General features: G+C 52.6%; 1 protein-coding gene across 1 annotated transcript; it reads left to right on the top strand.

The window, feature by feature from the left end:
• The first annotated feature begins 8,267 nt into the window (after positions 1-8,267).
• SQSTM1 (sequestosome 1) lies at positions 8,268-20,516 on the top strand. The gene is made up of 8 exons (XM_036846081.1): positions 8,268-8,523; positions 10,577-10,672; positions 11,537-11,766; positions 11,862-12,003; positions 12,808-12,888; positions 17,958-18,172; positions 18,441-18,636; positions 19,650-20,516. The coding sequence occupies exons 1-8, from the start codon at positions 8,319-8,321 to the stop codon at positions 19,805-19,807; spliced, it is 1,323 nt and encodes a 440-aa protein (XP_036701976.1). The 5' UTR covers positions 8,268-8,318; the 3' UTR covers positions 19,808-20,516.
• Positions 20,517-20,534: the final 18 nt, after the last annotated feature.

The following is a 20,534-nucleotide window of genomic DNA, read 5'->3' as shown; positions in this document are numbered from 1 at the left end:
TAGGTAGGGAAAGATTTGTAATAGGGAAGAACAAATCTGACTCCATATTAGATGTTTCTTTTACTTTAACGTTTGAGTTAAGAATGTTGCCTATAGCATGAAATATACAAGATAGCCCATTCTCAAGGCTCTGACCTTTAAGGGTATAACACTTTCCATTCATATAGAGATAAAAAGTTGCAGAACAGAGAATAACATTTGTCTTGCTGGAGGTTTACAGGAACGTTGTGACCTATGTGGACAGGTACAAGAACAAAGGATTCCTGCACCAAGAAGTTTGCAACAACCAACCACGCCCCTCCCTCACCTTGCCTTTAAAAATGCTTTGCCCTTTGGGGAGTTAGGGGTTTTTTCGGCTCGAGCCATGCGTTCTTGTGTGACCCTGCAATAAACCTTTCTCTGCTCCGGACTCCAACGTTTTGGTTTGTTTGGCCTCACTGTGCATCAGGTACACAAACTTGCATTCAGTAACAGATTGACTCTTTTCACCTGATAACTCAAATAGACATTGTCACAAAACTCCCAAATATTCTCCTAAGGACCCATTTATCCTTCCTAAAAGTCATGTGTTTTCCACATAAGTACCTTTCTCCCCCTCTTCCCTCTCTGCTGCCCCCATTAAATTGGTATATAAGCCCCAAATTATAACTGTCTAGTACATGAATAAAAACATTTTCTTGCTCATCTGTCTTTTGTTGGTTTAATTCACGGGCCCCAAGTACTGAATCTAAGAGGGTAGAGGAAAAGGTTTTCTGCCCTGACATAGGCAGCTAGGAGAGACATTGTCTGGAATGGGGGACAGGGGTTGGACATAAAAAGTAAATGGGTTCAGGACATTCTTTAGAAGAGTTTTAATCATTGAGATCAAGAGCGTGGACTAGAAAGACAGCCTGCCTGGGTTCATAATACTGGCTCCACTTGACACAAGCTGTGTGACCTTGGGCAAGTTACTTTATCCTTTCTGCACATTTCATCAACATGTAAACTGGGGATAATAATCAGTCTGGATGGGCTTGATTATGCTGCTGCAATAATCCCAAGTCTCTATGACTTAATAAAGGTATATTTTTCAAAGCCTGAGGGTCCTGCTTATGGTAGTTCCTGCCCAGGCTACAGGAGTAACCACCTGAACATTGAGGCTTCCCTGGAAAAGGGAAAGAGAGCTTTAGAAGCTCTGGCTTTGGCAAATAAATAAATGGCTCTTCTGTCTCAGGTGCTTGGCCAGAGCTAATCACATGGTCTCACCTCAAGGGAGAAGGTGAGTTTACATATATAAAAATTGAGAATGCTCCCCAGCATAAGAGGAGCATTACAAGAGTGTTATTACTTTTATTTTTTGGGAAGCACAATCAACAGGAACTGCTGGTGGTTTGAGGGCATGGCATGGCCACAGCTGACCCCCCTATTTCCGGTCTGCATTGTGGTGACCATCACCGCCATTGGGAACCCTGTGGCAGGCACGGGGTGTGGGGAGGTGGTGGTTCAGTACTCTTGGATACAACTGACCAAGACCAAAATCAACTGGTTTAAGCCATTTCATGATCCAGCACTCAGCCTGCAGGGACCCAGAAGCTTGCAGGTGGCCCCAGTGGGCATTTCCATGACCATCCCTGACCCAGGGGGCTACAAATGCTCTGTCTGGCCAAGCCTGGGTCATGTGCATACCCCACGCTACCCACAATGGCAGAGGAGAAATGACTCCCCAAAGGAAAATGCCCATCTGGAAAAGGGATGGAAATTGAGCAGGGTGAGGGTGAGATAGGCTGGGACTTGGGAACTGGGACCCTTTACAGCAGTGCTTGCACCTGGACAAATATCTTCTCCAGCAACAAAATACAAACTATAAGGGACTAAAAGAAACTGCATGCTTGCACAATTGGGGCAAATTATGAACAATAAGATACAAAAAGGTCAAAACCCAACTGCCACTTCTGAGGTGCCTGGAGCAAAAACAGGGTACCAGGCATGATCCCTGCACACAGCACCACCAAGGGAATGGGCAGACCACCTAAGCCACCCCTCCAGAGTGACGCACTAATCTGCCCCTACTCTCACCCCATTTAAGGAACCAGTTTGCACCCCCCTCCCCCATCCCCTGAGAGAGGGAGCAAGAGAATCTGTTACCTGTTTTCGCTCCCTTCTGCTGCAGCAGGAGTCCCAGTAAAGCCTTGCCTGAATTTCTGGCCTGGCCTCTTATCAATTTCTATTGATTAAAGAGTCCATAAGCCCAGGTGTTAACAAGGGGACTAGGGAATGCAAAATCCAGGGGTGGAGAGGGGCTTTAGCCCCCTTCTCTCTCCATAAGTCCTATCTAAGGGAACCTCAGCTCCTCCTCTAGAACTGCAGTCTGAGGGTGGAAGAGTGTGGGTCCCTGGGGGTGAGGGGGCTGTGCCCTTCTCAGTAGCTGTGACCCATGCCCTGCGGACTTCTCCCCACCTGACATGCTTTTAACCAGGTCGCAGTGGCTGCCATCCTGCCAACTTCAGCATGGCCCCGAGAAGCTCAGGCTCTGTGGGCTCTCCAGTCCTCTACTCTATCCTCCGCTCAGGGCCTGCCAGACAGTAACTCCTGGGCGCCAGGCAGAGCGGCTGCTGAGGACCCTGCCTCAGCCGCCAGGGCCAGGGCACGCCCTCCCCTTGCCCGGTCGCTTGCGCGAAGCCCGGGCACACCCTTTTGCCACCGCGATAGCGCGACTGGAACAATGCATCCCCGCACCGCGGCCCCCGCAGAGCCCGTGCTCGTGGCCCCTTCTTTTCGCGGGCAGGTCTGGTGACTCCTGCGCGACGCGGCCGTCACGGGAAGGGGACACCCAGGATACGGTTTTACAAGAGGTCTGAGCGGGACCGCGCCGCCCCCGCTCCAGAGAGTCAGGGTTACACGATAAGTAATACACGCTACGTCCAACACTCGCACGACCCACACGCACCCCGCAAACGCTACCTGAGCTCCCTCAAATGCCAGGCGCGGGCACCCAGGCTGAGCAAAGGGGGTGCCCAGAGCCCGCGCCAGCAGCAGAGGGCGCGCAGGGCCGTGGCGAGAGCCAGCCGCAGCCATGAGGCCGAGCGGCAAGAGAGAAGACCGTGCTCGGGGCGTGTAGGGCCGGGGGCGGGGGCGACCGTTTAAGTACCCCTCCCAGAGAAGCACTGGCGGGTGCCGGAGCCTGGCCGTAGGGGCCGTGCGCCAGGACTTCGGAGCACGAGAGAACGCCAGATAACTTTTCCATAAAGTTTTCGACGGAGAGAGGAGGGAAAGGGCCCTGTGCCTGACCGGCAGCGGCCGCCCGTTCCACGTGATCCTAAACTCCCAACCCGGTCGGGAAAGCGGCTCCCGCCCCCCGGGCACCCTCTCACTGCTGGGCCTGGGTGTGGCGCTCCTGGAAGACTGCTACGCTGACCTCTGCTGCCCCGAGCCCAGCTGGGAGCCTCCGCACCTTCTCCCGCGCCTCCTCCTCCCCCTCTGCCTTGAGCTGTTGTCCACCTGTCCTGAAGGCCCAGGCACCTCCGCGGGTCTCCGGCCTGGACCCGCCGGGGGCACCAGTTCCCGGCAGGGGTCGCCGCGTGGTTTCCTCACAGCTCCTCTCCCCCACACCTCATGGCTCCTCCCTTGATTTTTCCAGAACCTTGCGCAGTCAGGCTGGTCCTCTGCTTTGGGGGCCCCGGGCCCTGTGCGCCCGGGGGTAGGTCTCCACCGACGACCGGAGAGGCCGGCGAGGGCCGGGGCTTTCGGATCCCAGTCGTGACCCTCGTCCGAGCCCCGCTACACACCCCCCCCCCCAAGGCAGGGGGAGGCAGGTTCTACTTAACTTCGTTAAGTGTCTTAGGGGACCTGCGACCCGGCGGCCTGGCCAGACCACTTCTGACCAGCGGATCTGACGCATAGAGCGAGGTGTGCGCTCCTTATCGTGCGGGTAAACCGAAGCCCCTGCGGGCTTTTCAGTCAGGCAAGGACCCCGCCCGGCGCCGGGAGCCCAAGGACACATGTTGCAGGGGAAGGCGCTGGCTGGCGGACGCTGCCGGGGTGGGATCAGCCTTCCCCCAGGTGGCCCGCGGCCCCCTTCTAGGGACCCCCACCTTGGCCCGAGCCCTGGCCGCTTCCGCTCCGGGCCGCAGGTTCCTTCCGGGCAGGCGCGCAGGGCCGGGGTCTCAACAGGAGAGGTCCCTGGCGCCGCCCGTCTGATCTCATGCTTCTTTTTATCTTGGGCGCCGGGCTTTCGGATACGTATTTACAAACGTGGCCCAGCATTGGGCCTCCCTCGGCCTCCCTTTGCCGGTTCAGCTTAGGTGAGAGCCGTCTCCACAGTCCCGTGCGCACAGCATGGTAACGTCCAACTCAGCCCGTGCCCCCTCGATGACCCCCGCAGGGCCTGTCGTGTCCCCTCTCCCCCTTCTAGTGTGAGCAGCCCAGCCCAGAAAGGCCGCTCGTGCCCTCCAGCAGCCATGCAGGAGGGCCCCGGGGCTCCCAGGGAGCCCACAACTTGGCATTACCTAACTCTCCAACCATGTCTCCTCCGTAGCTTTGTTTCCCCAGGACCACTGACTGTTTGAGCTCCTTTTCTTTCAGAAGCCCCCCCTCTCGCCCCCATGGCCTTTCTGGGCTGGGCTGTGGGCTTTTGCAGGAAGGGCTAAAATGAGGTGATGTCCAGTGCCTGGGGATTTTCCTGAGGGGTTGCTCAGGGAAGGCCCCACTGAGAAGGTGGCATTTAGGGTGGGAGGTTGCCACTGGAAGCAGTGACTGGAGGCAGTGGGGAAAGCCGTCCAGGCAAGGGGAGGAGCCAGGAAAAAGTCATCAGGTGGAATGATTTGACTGGTTAGGAACCAAGGAGAGGGTGTGTGCCTTCCTCCTTAGGGAGAGGAAGAGAATATCAGACAGGTCCTAGGGCAGTGTGTCCTGGAGGCACCATACCCATGACACTGTTCCCCCATGGAGAAACAAACTCAAACCTTGGGCCTGGGGTTGGGGTGGGGAGAGGCTTTGATCCCCTGTGATCTTCAATCTAAATGGTGGCCCAGAGCAGCTCAGCCTGTGACCTGTGGTGGCCCTGTCTCTGGCTGCCCCACCAGCTACCTCTAGGTTTGGCTCCATACCCCAAAGAAAATAAACTAAAGGGAACTTCAGGAAACCATTGTCAAGGGATGGGATTGAGACAGGCTGGGACCTGTGACCCTTTGCTGCAGTGCTTGCACCTGGACAAACTTCTTCCGCACCTGGACAAACTTCTTCAGCAACGAAACACAAAGAAACTAAAAGGGACTAAAAAATAACTGCTCACATATGCATTTGGGGCAAATTATGGACAACAAGATACAAAAAGACCAAAAAAACCCAACTGCCACTTCTGAAGAGCCAGGAGCAAAAACGGGGTGTTGGCAGCAAAAGCAGGGTACTGTACATGCCCCCTACACTCATCACCACCAGAGGGGTGGGCAAACCACCTAAGCCACCCCTCTGGCCCGGTCCCTGGACACGCCCCTACCCTCACCCCGTATAAGAAACAAGCTCACCGTGTCCCCCCGCCCCCAGAGAGAGAATGAGTAAGGGAAACTGTTATGTGTTTTTGCTACCCCCTGCTGCAGCAGGGGCTCCAATAAAGGCTTGCCTGAATTTCTTGTCTGGCCTCTAGTCAATTTCTATTGATTGGGGAAGGCCCAGAACCCTGGTGGGTATCAGGATTATTTTTGGAAGGGAGAACTGAGTGGGTGGTTACAACACACCAGAGAGCAATAAAACCAGAAGGCTTTCCAGGCACCCCTGCTCCTCTCATCTTCCAGAACCTTTTGACTCAAGGTTCTTCTGTGCTCCCCACTCTTTCACCTCAATCTTGGCTGTAGTCTCCTGCCTGACACACCCCCTCCCAGCTGACACCCCCAAAGGCAATCAAACAACTAACACACCTAGAGGGCATCACCAGGGAACGGTGACTCAGATTGTCCCACTCCAGTTCCATTTCAAAGGTGAGGAAACTGAGAGGCTGGTCATTTGCCCAACAGTGGCAGGGCTGGTGGATAGTGGGTCTCCTGATTCAGGCACCAAGCTTTCCCATTGGCGGAGTGTGCATGCTATGTCCTGGAGGGTAGGGAGGGGTGTCAGTGGGCAGGGAGCTCCTTGCAGCCCTGGGAGGGTAAGGAAATCAGATGTGGGAAGGAGGCCTTGGATCATGGGGACAGGGTCTGGTGGCCAGCTCCCTGCCACCCTGGCCTCTACTCGCTCTTTTGGCCCCTGCGTCCTGAAGAGACCCATGCAACAGCTCCTCACCTCGGCTGCCTGGCTGCCTGATGTCATTGAGATGGGTGGCAGCACGGGGGCCGGGGATCCCCTGGTTATGACAGCTGGTCATGGGACGCTGACTCACTGCCGGCCAGACCACCTGACCACAAGCACAGGCGGAGAGGGCCCTGCCAGGGAGTTCCCCAGCTGCTGCCTTGTTTACCTCTAGCAAGCCTTGGGGGAGGGCAGGAGGAGGGCGGGGCTCAGCAGTGGGGCATGCTGGGAAGGTCAGAACCTGGGCTCTCCAGGGGTGGGGGTCTCCCTGCTTCCCAGGGCCCCATTTCCTTCCAACCCTTTTCTCCCTGAGCTTTCCATCCCTCCCTGCAAACCCACCACTGTCCCAAACGGAGTCAAAAGGCAAGAAAGCAAATGTGTTCCTAGGGGCGGCCTCTGTCTCAGCTGCCTGTTTAGACAGAGGCTGTGCCTGGAGTCCTTCCTGAAACCTGAGGTTCCCTAGAGCCACAAGGCTTTCCTTGTGCACCCCTCACGCTCTCAGATGGGGATGACAAAGTTCTGGGGTCAGGAAGCTGGGCTCTTGGCCTGGCCTGCCCAGGGCTGAGTGGCTCCCAAGCTGCTGAGTCACACGGGGGTACCTGTGGGCCACTGCAGCCTCCGCCCAGCGGAGGCTGTTCCCTCTTTGTCCCCTGACCCTGTCTGTAGGGCAGCCCGCAGATAGGGTCACTTTTCCCAGGCTTACAGCAGGGATGCAGAGAGAAGCCTGAGAGGGGACTGTCCTCTCTACAGGGCTGCTCTGGAGCTCTCTGCGAAGGACAAGCCACACCTGTGGACAGGTCCCTGCTGTGCTTCCACAAGCAAGTCCCCCTTGCACCTGACTAACCAAATCCAACCTACCTTCCTGTGGTCTCCAGGTTTCCCCATCCCTTGAAGTTCTACCTGCTTCCACAAACCCTACCATGAAAAAGGATGAATTTGACTCAGTAGGTTTGACTTTCTACTCACAGAACCGTATCTGGGAGGATTCATAGGGTGACATAACCTTCCTGCCTACCTTCTTCTAAGACACCCACCCCCAACAACCCCCTTCCCCCAGGCCATTTGAACAGGTCACTTTTGTCACATAAAGCCAGAGATGTCCAGCGTAGGAAGGAAGTGGGCAACAGAGGCCCAAAGCCTCTGTTTCTGGGTCCCTAGCTGGGGGCTGTTGAGCTAAGTACTGGGCTGCCCATGAGGCCAACAGACCTGAGACCCCTCAGGCCCTTGGGCACCACCGGCTGACTAGTGGGTGTCCAGGCACCAGTGGGGAGTCTCTTGGGCTGCAGTGAACACTTGGTGGCCACTGAGGCTCCAGGAAGCCTTAGCAGTTCCTGCAGTCAGGTGGGGATGGGAAGATCCTGTGCTCTTCTGGCACCTCTCAACCCTACCCCCTATCAAACTGGGAGCTCCTCTGGTGCTCAGGCTTCAGTTGGGGGTCTGTCCCTCAACTCAGTAAGGGGCAGTCATGGAGGATGCTGGGGATGTTGGAGTGGGCTGCCACCTGAAAAGCCGATGGCTTCGAATGGGTTCGGCTGCCAAGAGTGGCAAGGTCAGGACAGCACCTCGAGAGCCAATTTGTTCTAGCTGGCGGTGCCCGCTGAGCGCCTAGGAACTTCCTGGCTTCCGGCCTCTGTTGTCCACCTCCCTCCTGCACTGGCCATCTCCAGGCGGCCTGGGTTCTGCCCTGCTGAGTCACGGCCAGGACCAGACCTGCGAAGGATCTGGGGCGGGACCCTGGCCGGTCCCTTTCCCTAGGTGCAGAGGCGGGCGCCGGACCGAGATGTCGGACTGCGGGGCCGGCCTCTTGGGGTCCCTGATGCATTAGGGGCAATGAGGAAAGGGGGCGGCAATGAGGGGGCCCAGCAGCGAGGAGGCTGTAGTGAGTCTGGGGCTCCCGCAGGGTGGCTCGCGCGCGACGGCCTGGCGGCAAGGGCTGGACCTGGCGCGCTCAGACCCCGCCCCCAGGAAGTGGGGAGGGCGGGGCTCCCAGCGTGCCCTACAAAAGCCGCACGCCTAAGCGGCTATTCAGCGGCTCCATTCCTGCTTCCCAGCTCGCGGTGATGGCGTCGCTCACCGTGAAGGCCTACCTTCTGGGCAAGGAGGACGCAGCCCGCGAGATCCGTCGCTTCAGCTTCTGTTTTAGCCCGGAGCCCGAAGCGGAAGCTGAGTCCACAGCTGGCTCCCGGCCCTGCGAGCGGCTGCTGAGCCGGGTGGCCGCCCTGTTCCCCGTACTACGGCCCGGCGGCTTCCAGGCTCACTACCGCGGTGAGCGGGCCGGGCGCCCTAAGGCAGCGGCGCGGGGTCGTGACGCAGTCCTGCCCTGCCGGCGGGGTGGCTGCCCCTTCTTTCTCGTCGGGCCTGGTGGCGTCTGCGGGGGTTTGCTCTGGCTGCTCGCTGGGTGGACGGCGGCCCGCGAGGGTCCCTAGTTCGGCTTCGGGTGCCATCCTGGTGACGAGGAGTGGTGACTACAGCCGGCCTTTGTAGGGTCAGGCGCTGCCAGGCTCTCCGGGCGGATCTCAGGCCTGGCGGCGTAAGAGACCTCCTCCCCCACCCCCGCCCGCCATGATGTTGCCGATCTTGGCGAAGGCGCACCGGGGCGTCCTCACCGGCTCGCGAGCAGGCACAGGGTGGTCAGAGGGGCACTCAGGTTACAGTGACATCTTGCTGCTGCCGAGTCTGGGCCTCCTAGTGCCAGGTGGGGGTTGTGATAATAACCCGGAAGAGCCTGGGCCGGCAGACTAGAAGGAAGGGCCGGCTGGGGAGGAGGACTCAGCTGTGCGGCCTGGCCCGCGAGTTCCGGGCCGGCGGCTCGGAGGGGAGATCGGGGGCAGACCACAGAACGCCCAAGACCAGGCGGAGTCCAGACGTTATCCCACTGGCAGTGGATAGAGGAACCAGATGAAAACGTTGTTGAGAAGTGTTGGTGTAGCGACAGAGCCCAGGAGCCAGCTCAGTTTCTAGCTGCGGTGGCAAGACTGGTGGCTGCTGGGGGTGGGGTTGGGGGAGGTTGTTGTGATTGGGACGGAGGCGGGCCTGCCGGTAGGTGGGCCCGTGCTAGGACCTTCCTCAGGCCTGCTGCCATCTTGCCAGGGCCCCAAATTTTAAAATTTATTTATTTTCAGAGTAGATCGTTGTTTATTTATTTTTAAAATTTTTATTGGAGTGTACTTGCTTTACAATATTGTGTTAGTTTCTACTGTACAGCAGAGTAAACCAGTCATACATATACATATATTCCCTCTTTTGGATTTTTTCCACCTTTTCTTAAAATAACAGTTTTATTGAGCTACAGTTCACATACCATAGAATTCATCCATTTAAAGTGTACAGTTTTTAGCATATTTACAGATTTGTGTAGCCGTTATCACAGTCATCTTGGAACCTTTCCATCACCTTATAAAGAAACGCTGCCCTTTAGCTATCCTCCCATCCCCATCATCCCATACCCCAAGCCCTAAACTACCACTAATCTACTTTGTGGATTTCCCTATTCTGAACATTTCATGTAAAAATATGTAGTCTATTGTAACTGGCTTCTTATACTTAGCATAATGATTTCAAGGTTCATCCATGTTGTAGTATGTATCAGTATTTCATTCCTTTTTGGGGCTGGGAAAGGTTCAATTTTATGGACACAGCACATTTTGTTGAGCTGTGCATTAGTTGATGGACATTTAAGTTGTTTCCACCTTTTGACACAGCCCCTGTTTTCATGGTAGATGTTGCATCTGGTGACCCATAGACCTGAACCAGCCTGCAGATGTATGGTGTGGTTTGTCTTGCATGGTGATGCTTTAAACCATTTGAGCCAACATCTAAAAACTGGAGACTACATGTAAATACATAATTTTAGCTTTGTTGGGGGAGGAAGCAGGCAGATGTATTCTACTTTACTCTCCTAAGCTACAAGAGGTCCAAGGCCTTTGGAGGGACTGGACCCCTGAGGAGCAGGTCACAGATGGGGATCTCCCACAGTTGATGGGGGGCTGGGTCTGGTTGGATGTGGATGGAGACAGCACCTCTTTGACGGGGCAGCTGGCGCAGAGGCAGAGTGCCAGGTGCTACCATTGCTGCGCCTGCACACACGTACTCTGCCTCTCGTGTGCGCCCAGGGCCCAGGTTGGAGTACTTACTCTCCAGGCAGTGGCAGAGTGAATGGGCAGTTTGGCCTCAGCCCTGCTTTCCCCTGGCTCAGACAAGAGGGCTTCAGTTTATAGCCCTGCAAGTGCCCCTTTCGCGCTGGCCTCAGCCCTTTTCAGCAGGTGGTGTCCAACTGAGAAGCCCTGGGTGCTCACTTGCTGTCTTTTAAACAATCTAGATGAGGACGGGGACTTGGTTGCCTTTTCCAGTGACGAGGAACTGAAGATGGCGATGTCATATGTGAAGGATGACATCTTCCGTATTTACATTAAAGGTAAGGGGCAGCCTGAAGCCAGGTGTTCCCTGTTGAGTACAACTGGCTTGAGGTTATGGAGACATTCCCCTAAAGAAGGGGTGAGGAGACTGAAGGCTGTTTAAGACAGGGCCATAGTTATCGCTGTGCTTGGCCTGAAAAAGGAGTACATGCCCACCACAGGGGGTGAGGTCGGAGGGTCTCTGGGTTCACATTAAAAAAAAAAAAAAAAAATTTAATAAATTAAAAAAAAATCTATTAAATTTATTTATTTTTAATTTTGGCTGCATTGGGTCTTCGTTGCTGTGCGCAGGCTTTCTCTAGTTGCAGCGAGGGGGGGCTACTCTTCGTTGCAGTGCGGTGGCTTCTCTTGTTGCAGAGCACTGGCTCTAGACACGTGGGCTTCAGTAGTTGTGGCTCGCGGGCTCTAGAGTGCAGGCTCAGTAGTTGTGGCTCACGGGCTTAGTTGTTCCGTGGCATGTGGGATCTTCCCGGACCAGGGCTTGAACCCATGTCCCCTGCATTGGCAAGCGGATTCTTAACCACTGCGCCACCAGGGAAGTCCCTGGGTTCACTCTTGATTGTGCCCACGAGCTGAGGGTTTATTTTAGTGCGGGGCAAGGCCAAAGCCATGCAGACACAACTCTCTGTTGCTCTGCTCTTGCCTGGGCCACTCGTCCCCAGGTCACAGGCACAGGGACTGTGAACCTCCTAGCAGGCTCTGAGGTTGCGTTGTTGTTGTCACTTGAGTAAGTGAATTCGCGTGGATTCGGTGTCTGAAGGGTGGCGTGAGGGACCTGCTGACTGTGATGGCCCCATAGTGGTGACAAGCAGGAGTCTAACGTGGCTCACAAAGAGTGTCATGGCTTTCTGCCCTGCCTGCAGAGAAGAAGGAGTGCCGGCGGGACCACCGACCCCCGTGTGCTCAGGAGGTGCCCCGAAACATGGTGCACCCCAACGTTATCTGTGATGGTTGCAATGGGCCAGTGGTGGGGACCCGCTACAAGTGCAGCGTCTGCCCTGACTACGACCTATGCTCCGTCTGCGAGGGAAAGGGCATGCACAGGGAGCACAGCAAGCTTGCCTTCCCCAGCCCCTTCGGGCACCCTTCTGAGGTGAGTGGGGCCTCCCTGTGGGCTCGGGGTGGGTGCAGGGTGGCAGGAGCCCCCTGACCTGGCACCACCCTGCCCCTCTGTCTACCCCTCCCCAGGGCTTCTCTCACAGCCGCTGGCTCCGGAAGCTGAAACACGGGCACTTTGGGTGGCCTGGCTGGGAGATGGGCCCACCGGGGAACTGGAGCCCACGTCCTCCTCGAGTGGGGGATGCCCACCCTGGCCCTGCTGCAGAATCAGGTGAGGCTTGTGTCTGCTGGCCTCTGAAGGGCGAGATGTGAGGGCTGGCAGAGCTGGAGGGCCTTCCCTGTGTCCTGAAATCCTATGTGCCTATGGCTGGGCTGGGACTTCATGGCCATTCCTGGCATTTAATCCTCACAAAACCCAGCAAAGTGTGGAGCATTATCCCCATTGTACAGGTGGGAAAACTGAGGCACCTAAGTGCCCAAGGCCACTAATGCACCTGCCCTTGCCCACCTCCTCACGCTGCTTTGTGAGGTGGTCCTCACGTACAGACGGGAGGCCCCCTCCAGCACCTGCGTCTCCGCAGTGTACTCCTTTCTCTTTTATGCTAGCTGTCAGGAAAGTCAGAGCCAAATTTGCACGAGTCTTTTAAAACACAGTCCCCAAGTTAAAAACTTACATCTAGCTTGCATTCTGAACTTTTGGATTCTGGTTTTATTCTGATTTTATTAATCTTACTGTGTACTTTGATTCACTTCATCTTTAGGGACAAAGATGGGGATGTTTGATTTGAGTAAATAATATTTTATACTGTATGTACTGAGCCCCCTGCGGAGTACCTACGCACCAGGAACACAGATGAAGGGGGAGCAGAAGGGGAAGTGGTTTGAAGGACGAAGGGGCCCAGGAGGTGGCCTATAGAGGGAGGGAGAGAGGGAAGCACTGGAGTGTAGGCTGCTGGGACAAAGCCCCGGGGGCAGGGCTCCTGGGATGAAGGTGACAGGACTGCGATAGGTATCAGTCATTGAGAGACATGCTTTGCATTAAGTGTATCTTTGTTTTTGTTTTTTAAAATCAAAGCTTCTGGTCCATCGGAGGATCCCAGTGTGAATTTCCTCAAGAATGTAGGGGAGAGTGTGGCAGCTGCCCTCAGCCCTCTGGGTAAGTGGTTGCGTTGTCCGTCCTTTGATATCAGCAGAGCATTTTGGTAACCAGTGTGTAGGTGGCTGTTTTGTGGCTTTCGCTTGGGATACTGCAGAGGAGCGGCAGCTGATGTGTCCTTGAGACCAGTAAGGATTTGTTGCCACATATCAAACTTTGCCAAGTCCTGCACCACAGGCCACTTGAAGTTGCATTCCCTGACAGATTCTTGAGCTTTCCACACGGAGTGTGGAATCAGCCAACGTTTGGTTGGGGTAATCCCACTAGGGAGGGTGACCAGGCTCAGTTGCAGGGCTGGCCTCTCATCTTCTGCCTGTTTGTCCTTTGGGAGAAGACCAGTCTGTATTTCTCCTAATATGAGTCTTGGGGTTTCTTCAAGGACTTGGGTGAGTAGTTAGTTGAGATGCCATATTGCCTTTCCTCCCTTTTTGCAACCCCCAACCTTTCCTGGCACTTCCTGAGTGCTGGGCTTGTGCCGGTGCCGGAGAGAAAGGAGTAAGGGAGGAAGGTTCTCTGTGTGCTGCCAGGTTCCCAGTGCGCAGGCCCAGGGTAGGTGTCTGGGTGGATGAGCCTCCGTAGTGTGCCCGGCCTGAGGCCAAAAGCTCCAAGAATTTAGAAAGCACTTGCTGTGTTTTGGCAGCGAGAATCAGCTAGTGAAGGTGATTATGATGAATCCATGATCTTGGACTAGAAGAGAGCTCATCTTTGTGACTGCAGTGGCAGGAAGTGCCCACCTGGTCTGTCCAAAAGTTGTGTCCATGTCTGAAAGAATGCTGTAGGAGGGTGCCCAACCCCACCCGCCATCCACCCTGTGGCTTACAGAGCATGACTGCCATTGCTTCCGAACTGAGACCATTTCTGTTCACACTCATTGAAGTAGCTTTGAAGCAGCAGTGACATCTCGGTATTGCTGCTACATGAAATAGCTCAATTCACACATGGTTTCTGTACTGGAGTTAAAGGTTCTTGAGAGAGTGAGGAAAAAGAATTGCTATAATTAATGCCTTCTAAGGAGGGTAACAGTGGAGTAGTGATGAAATAATTGGGAGATAGGTTATCCCTAAACCCTGCCACTCACTTAAGACATAGTGAAAGACATAGTAGAATTTTAAGAAATTCCAACTAATGGGTTGCTACTTAGGGGCCATGGGAAGTTTTTCTCTGGAAGATAATAAGTGGACAGTGGTTCTGGCTGAGCATCAGAATCACCAACAAAGGGTTGGGGTTTTTTTTTGGTATATAATTTGGTGTATGGAAACTATTAAAACTAATTATTCTGAAGAACAAAATTTTTCACTAAAAGAATGAACGAGACGACCTGAAAGTCACAATACCAAGTCTAGGTTCAGGCAGGGGACTTTAAAAGAGTGCGGAGTCCCAGGTCCCTTGATTCGGTAAGTGGGTCTTGGGTAGGGCCTGGGGTCTGTGTGTTCTGAAGGCTTCCCAGGAGACTCTGCGTCACGCTTGCTCTCCATCCCGAGACCCATCTGAGCTTGTGAAGTGTTTCAGAACTTGACCTGGATTCCCCACTCAGGACCCAAGTGCTCAGAGGTCTTTTGGGATAAGGATTAAGGCCTTTTCAGATCTTCTGAAGTGGATGGAGTTGGTTTCTACTAACTAGGGAGGAGCCTGGAACCCTACAAAACAAGAAAAGTTTCAGTAAAATATGCTTTTGCGTAATTTTCATTGACAAGAGCCATTCGAGGAATGGGTTAAACTCTGTTGTTGGAGTTACGGGTATTTTCCTTTCTTATGAGGAACTAGCAGGATGACTTAGTCTGCTAACTGCCTACAAGGGACCATTTGTTCCCAGAGCATGGGCCCAGAGGGGACGTAACCACTAACACCTCCCAGAGGGCAATGTGTGCAGAGAGTCGGTGGCTTTAAAGTGCAAACCTGAGGCCTTTTTTTGGTAGGTGCTGTGAGAGCTAGCTGAGCAACACCATGAGGCCCAGGGTGGAGGTCGCAGTCACTGACACCTAGGATGTAAAATAGCAGGGCCCTTCCTCGTCATGGGGTCTTCCATAAATGCCCCCACACAGAGGCTTTGGGGACAGCATGGCAGAGACTGGTACAGTCTTGTAAGCCCTGAAGTCTTAGATTATCATTAAGTTGGAGAAACCCTAGTTCAAAAATTTCAATGATCCATTTACAGAAGCGTCACATCATTCACCCATTTAGAAAAGTGAGAAAGTATATGGGTATTCATTGTACTGTTCTTCCAGCTTTTCTGACTGCTTGAACCTTTCCTAATGAAAAGCTGTGGGGGAAATGGAAGAAGAAGAACAATTTAAATTTTGCAGATGGGGCACCAGTAGCTAAGTAAGCCTGCTTTCATCTCTGCTTGCTTCTCAAACTCCACTAAAATAATAGTGAAGGGATTAAACAAAAATATATAAAGCATCATGGATAAAGAACAAGAGAAAAAAGTAATAGAGGACAAGATAAAATGAAGTTATCAAACTTTGGAAGATGGGAAGTGGATGGAGGACAGTAACCAACAGAGTGGAGGCATCAGAAACGTATGCGCCTGCGTAGGGATGCCACTGAGAAGCAAGACCGGCTGTGCAGGGACCAGAGAAGGCCGGGGAACAAGGGGAGGGGTTGAAGACGCCTATTAAGGATCATGTAGAGACTTCAAAGTCCCAGTCAGCCAGATGCTGGCCCTTGCCAACCCTTGCAGGAGACCTGGTGTTTAATTGCTGGAGCACTTGACCCAGGGAAGCTTCAGAGGTGGGGACACTAGGGACACAGGGCAGGGTGAGGCACCAGCCTGAAACTGGGCATCGTGAATGAGAGTGAGTCCAGCAGAAGCTGGGCACTCCCTGCTCAGGAGAGGCTGAATGCACCAGAGGAGCATCTGACAGCTCTGCCATCTAGGATCCCAGTGCCTGGCTGGGCACCCCGTCACCCTGCAGTTGGAAAATACTGACGGCGCTGGCCCCATGGAGAGTGCTTCCCATCATCTTTTCCTTAGTGCCTCGTTAGGATCAGACAGCTGTGGGTCACCAGCAGTTTGGGGAAAACCTCCATGCACGGGAAAGAAGGAACTTGAGGAAGGACTTAACAGGGAAGAGAATGTTAACATCCTCAGTGAGATACAAAAAAGTATTTGTATCCATGAAAAACAGGATACCATAAAAATGATAACATAAAGGAACAGAATAAGAATGTTCTTGGAAATTAAAAAAAAAAAAAGAAAAAAGACAACTTCAAAAGAAGTCTCAGATTTTAAGATCATCTCAAGGAAATATTCTAGAAGCAAAACAGAGGCAGCAGGAGAGAAAAGATGGGATAATTTGAGGATTAATCCTGGAGGTCCAATATAGGATGAAGGAATTCCAGAAAGAGAACAGAGTAAACTGTAGGGAGGAAATGAACAAAGAATACAAGACAGTCTCTTGGCACTAAGGACATTAACCTCTGGATTGAAAGGGACCCCAAATGCCTTGGACAATGACTAAGAAAAGGACCCCATACCAAAGCTTATTGTCAAGTGTCAGAACCCTTGGGATAAAGAGAGACTCTGGAAACTCTCCAGGTTGCTATAAAAGCTTGGGAATTCAAGGAGCACAGCAAGAGCTGGAAGACTAAGTGACTTCAAAAGGCTCATCTAAAATGGTTTTTCAACCTCGAATTCTGTACCCAACTGAAATGATCGTGTGGGAGCAGAACAAAGTTGTCAGGAATGCAAGGGTCTTAATCATCTTACCTGGGCTTGAACTCCCTCCCTCTGGCCAAAATGAAGAAATAAGCCCAGAATGAAGAAAGAGGTGCTTGAAAATGGTACCCAACACATGAAAGAGTGACAAGAGGAGTTGCCAGGATGGGAGGAAAGGTGTAGCTGTGCCTCTGGCCCCGAGAGCTGCCTGTCCAGGCTGGAGCTGGAAGCTCCATGCCCGCCAGGGGTGGTCTCCAGGGAAAAAAACAGAATGGATGCAGTATCTGATACACTTAACCTGTGTAGAAAACACTATAGAGAAGCTGTGGGAGAATATGGGGAAAGTTAGCAAATGAAAAGGAGGACATCGTTACTGCTACAGAAACAGAAAGACTCTATGAGTAAATAAGGCCAGTACTTGGCCCAGCAAAGAACAATATTTATATAGTGGCACTAATGTAAACACTGAATGCTGTTTTTACCAAAACTTGAGTTTTTGAAAGGATAGGGGAAGGGGTGATAAAGTGTTGATCTTCCAGAGTAAGAAATAAGCAGTAAACTTGAGCAATCAAGAAAGAAAGAAAGCATTTGTGGCTTGAAAGCTGTCTCTGGGGAGTGGGCCAGGCTGTGTGGTGGGGGACTGGGAATCTTCTATAGAAGACTATAGTCTTTTTTTAAAAAAAATTTTATTGAAGTATAGTTGAATTACAATGTTGTGCTAATTTCTGTTGCACAGCAAAGTGATTCAGTTTTATATATATATATATATATATATATATATATACACACACACACACACACACAAACACATATACATACACACACATCCTTTTTCATATTCTTTTCCATTATGGTTTATCACAGGATATTGAATATGGTTCCATGTGTTATACAGTAGGACCTTGTTGTTTATCCATTCTATAGCCTTTTAAAATAGTTTGACTCTAAGCTATGGGCATGCCCTTTGAGAAATTAAAAATAATGAAAGACATAGCCCCGGTGATTGTGCCCTCCCTTCCCCTCAGTGAGCATGTGCCCCAGAGTATGAGAGACTGGAGGTAGACACGCCAGCCAGTGCTTGCAGCCTAATGGGCCTTGCACAGAGCTTGCACGGGCTGTCTGCCTGCCTAAACAAAACTCGCGTGTTCAGTGTGCATGTTTTCACATCACTAGGCCCCTGCACGCAAGTGCGATGCTTTATGTGGTCCTCACCACTGTGGCACAGGTGGTACTGGCCACATGTGGTATTTGGCTCTCACCCTGTTCCAAGGGCCTGGCCCTGCCTGCTGTGCAGCCAGTGTTCTACATGGTTAGGGGAAAACAAGGTCTGTTTATGGACTGTCTGGCTCTGAAGCTCACCTGGGATGCTAGCTATTAATCAAGTTTTTGTTTTCTCCTTGGCTTCCAGGCATTGAAGTTGACATTGACGTGGAACATGGAGGAAAGAGAAGCCGCCTGACACCCACCTCCCCAGGCAGCTCCAGCCCAGAGGAGAAGTGTAGCTCTCAGCCAAGCAGCTGCTGCTCCAACCCCAGCAAGCCGGATGGGGACGTGGAGGGCATGGCACAGTCTCTGGTGGAGCAAGTGAACAAGATCACCCTGGAGTCAGGTGGTCAGCCTGAGGCAAGCACCCTCCCACGCCATCCCCAGGTTGTGGCCGCCCAGAGCTTCTCCCAGCACCCCAAGCACAGCCCTTCCCTGGCACTCACACAACCAGAGGGACCCATTTCTGTTGCAGGGTGTCGGCGGCATTTAAGTTGTTCTGTGAACCCTCCGCTAGAACTTTGTAAAGCAAAAGCCTCTTGCCAGTTCTCCATGCCCTGACTCTCCCAGGCTGTGGTCAGGTGGCCTGTTGTCCTTGTCCTTGTGCTCATGGGGGGTTTTGTTCCAGGAACAGATGGAGTCTGATAACTGTTCAGGAGGAGATGATGACTGGACTCATTTGTCTTCAAAAGAGGTGGACCCGTCTACAGGTGAACTCCAGTCTTTACAGATGCCTGAATCTGAAGGGCCAAGCTCTCTGGACCCTTCCCAGGAAGGACCCACAGGGCTGAAGGAAGCTGCATTGTACCCACATCTGCCACCAGGCAAGAGATTTCAAGTATTTTGTATTTCTATCTTTTCCGTTCAGAGCATCCTATCAGTTGCTTTTAGCAACACAGAAAGACATTATGTTCTGTACTGCATGGCTTGTCTGTTGACATAAGAGAAAATTGGGAGTTGGTTTTGTCCCCTGTGTCTATACTGAGCCTTAGTAAGCTCAGCTTTCTAAAACTTAACATCCAGACCCAGAATTACGAAGGCAGATGTGATGTGGTGGCGGCGCTGGCTTTGGCACTGCCATGCAGTACTAAAACTGGACTCGGGGTCCATCTCCACTGTTTCCTCATGGAAAGTGCTTACCTTGGATCAGGGGTCATAGCCAAGGCTCCGGTAGGAGCCAGGCAGGAAGCCACCGTGTAAAGTAGGTGGTGTGGAAGCAGTAGGGCTGGGTGGAGAGTGTGCCAGCCTGGAGAACTCACACTGAATGAAAGAGGCCACTCACACCCTGCTCTGGTTCATCACTGTCACACGGCAATGACTTTTAAAACAATATTCAAGTGGAAACCCATTCTGTGGGCCAAATTTAGCCCTTGGGCTACCGGTATTTATCTTCTCTGCCTTAAAGCAGGGAGTGGCAAACTATGCCCTATGGGCCAAGAATGATTTTTTCCTTTTATAATGGTTGGAAAAAAGTCAAGATGGGAAAATTAGATGAACTTCAAATTTGTGTTCATAAATGTAAGTTTTACTGGAACACAGCCATGATCATTTGTTTACATTTTGTTGGGCTGCTTTTATGCTTGTAACAGCAGAGTTGAGTAGTTGTGACAGGGACGAATAGCCTGCAAAGCAGCTTAAAATATTTATTCTCTGACCTTTTATAGAAAAAGGTTGCCAGTTCCTGCCTTGGAGGGTCCCTGTGAGGGTTAAGCCCTTGTAAAAGGGCCGGGCCCTGCAGGCGCTGGGTACTTGCTGGCTGGACAGGACGCTGCCACATACAGGTCACATTTGGGGCCCAGTGACTCTTTCTCATGGCTGTCATTACTCTCTCTGGCAGAAGCTGACCCCCGGCTGATTGAGTCCCTCTCCCAGATGCTATCCATGGGGTTCTCTGATGAAGGCGGCTGGCTCACCAGGCTCTTACAGACCAAGGATTATGACATCGGGGCTGCCCTGGACACCATCCAGTATTCAAAACACCCACCACCGTTGTGACAATGTCTGCTCACCCATTCTGTGTCCCCTTTCTTCTCTCATAGTTGTGTTGAGCTAGTATAGAACCCCAGTGCCTCTCTAAGGGCCAGTTTCTCTGCATTCTTCTTCCAGAATCTGGGGGGTGGGGACGCACAAAGCCATTTAGGGCAGTAGAACAAGTGACACGAGGGGGTAGTTCCAACCAGCTTCCTGTGGGCGCCTGGCTCCTTGCAGCCGGGGGTGCCCCCCTGGGGCAGAGCGAGAGACTCCTTGCTGGGGAGGACGCGGAGGCCACACTGCATCATATTCCCGCTCTTCCCCTGCAGGATTACACCAGCAGTCCAGAATAGATCTTGCCTAATGGCCTTCTGCTTTTTTGCTTTTTTTAAAACGACTATAGTACACTGATATGTAATTGATTTTCTGCTAGAAATCTGATATACTCTGAATTTGGCTAGAGTATAGCCAACATTCTGCTGGGGCGGAGGAGGCTGTCCTGTAGTGATTACTAGAGGGTAGGACAGCTCAGGACTTTGGCTAAACAGCTGGGAATAAAGAAGGGCTGACAGGGGAACTGATGTTGTTCACTGAGTACTGCCTGTTTCACAACTACTGTAATTCTCTCATTTCCCAATGTGTCAACTGCTTTTAAAGTAAGAAAATCGCTTTGTAGCCATTCTGTTATATTTGTAAACAATCTTAATTAAATGGTATAAGCACTTTAATCAGAGATGGTGCAATGAGAGAT

Source organism: Balaenoptera musculus, chromosome 3, assembly GCF_009873245.2.
Source record: "Balaenoptera musculus isolate JJ_BM4_2016_0621 chromosome 3, mBalMus1.pri.v3, whole genome shotgun sequence".
Lineage (NCBI taxonomy): Eukaryota > Metazoa > Chordata > Mammalia > Artiodactyla > Balaenopteridae > Balaenoptera > Balaenoptera musculus.
This window is presented reverse-complemented; position numbering and strand designations above follow the sequence as displayed.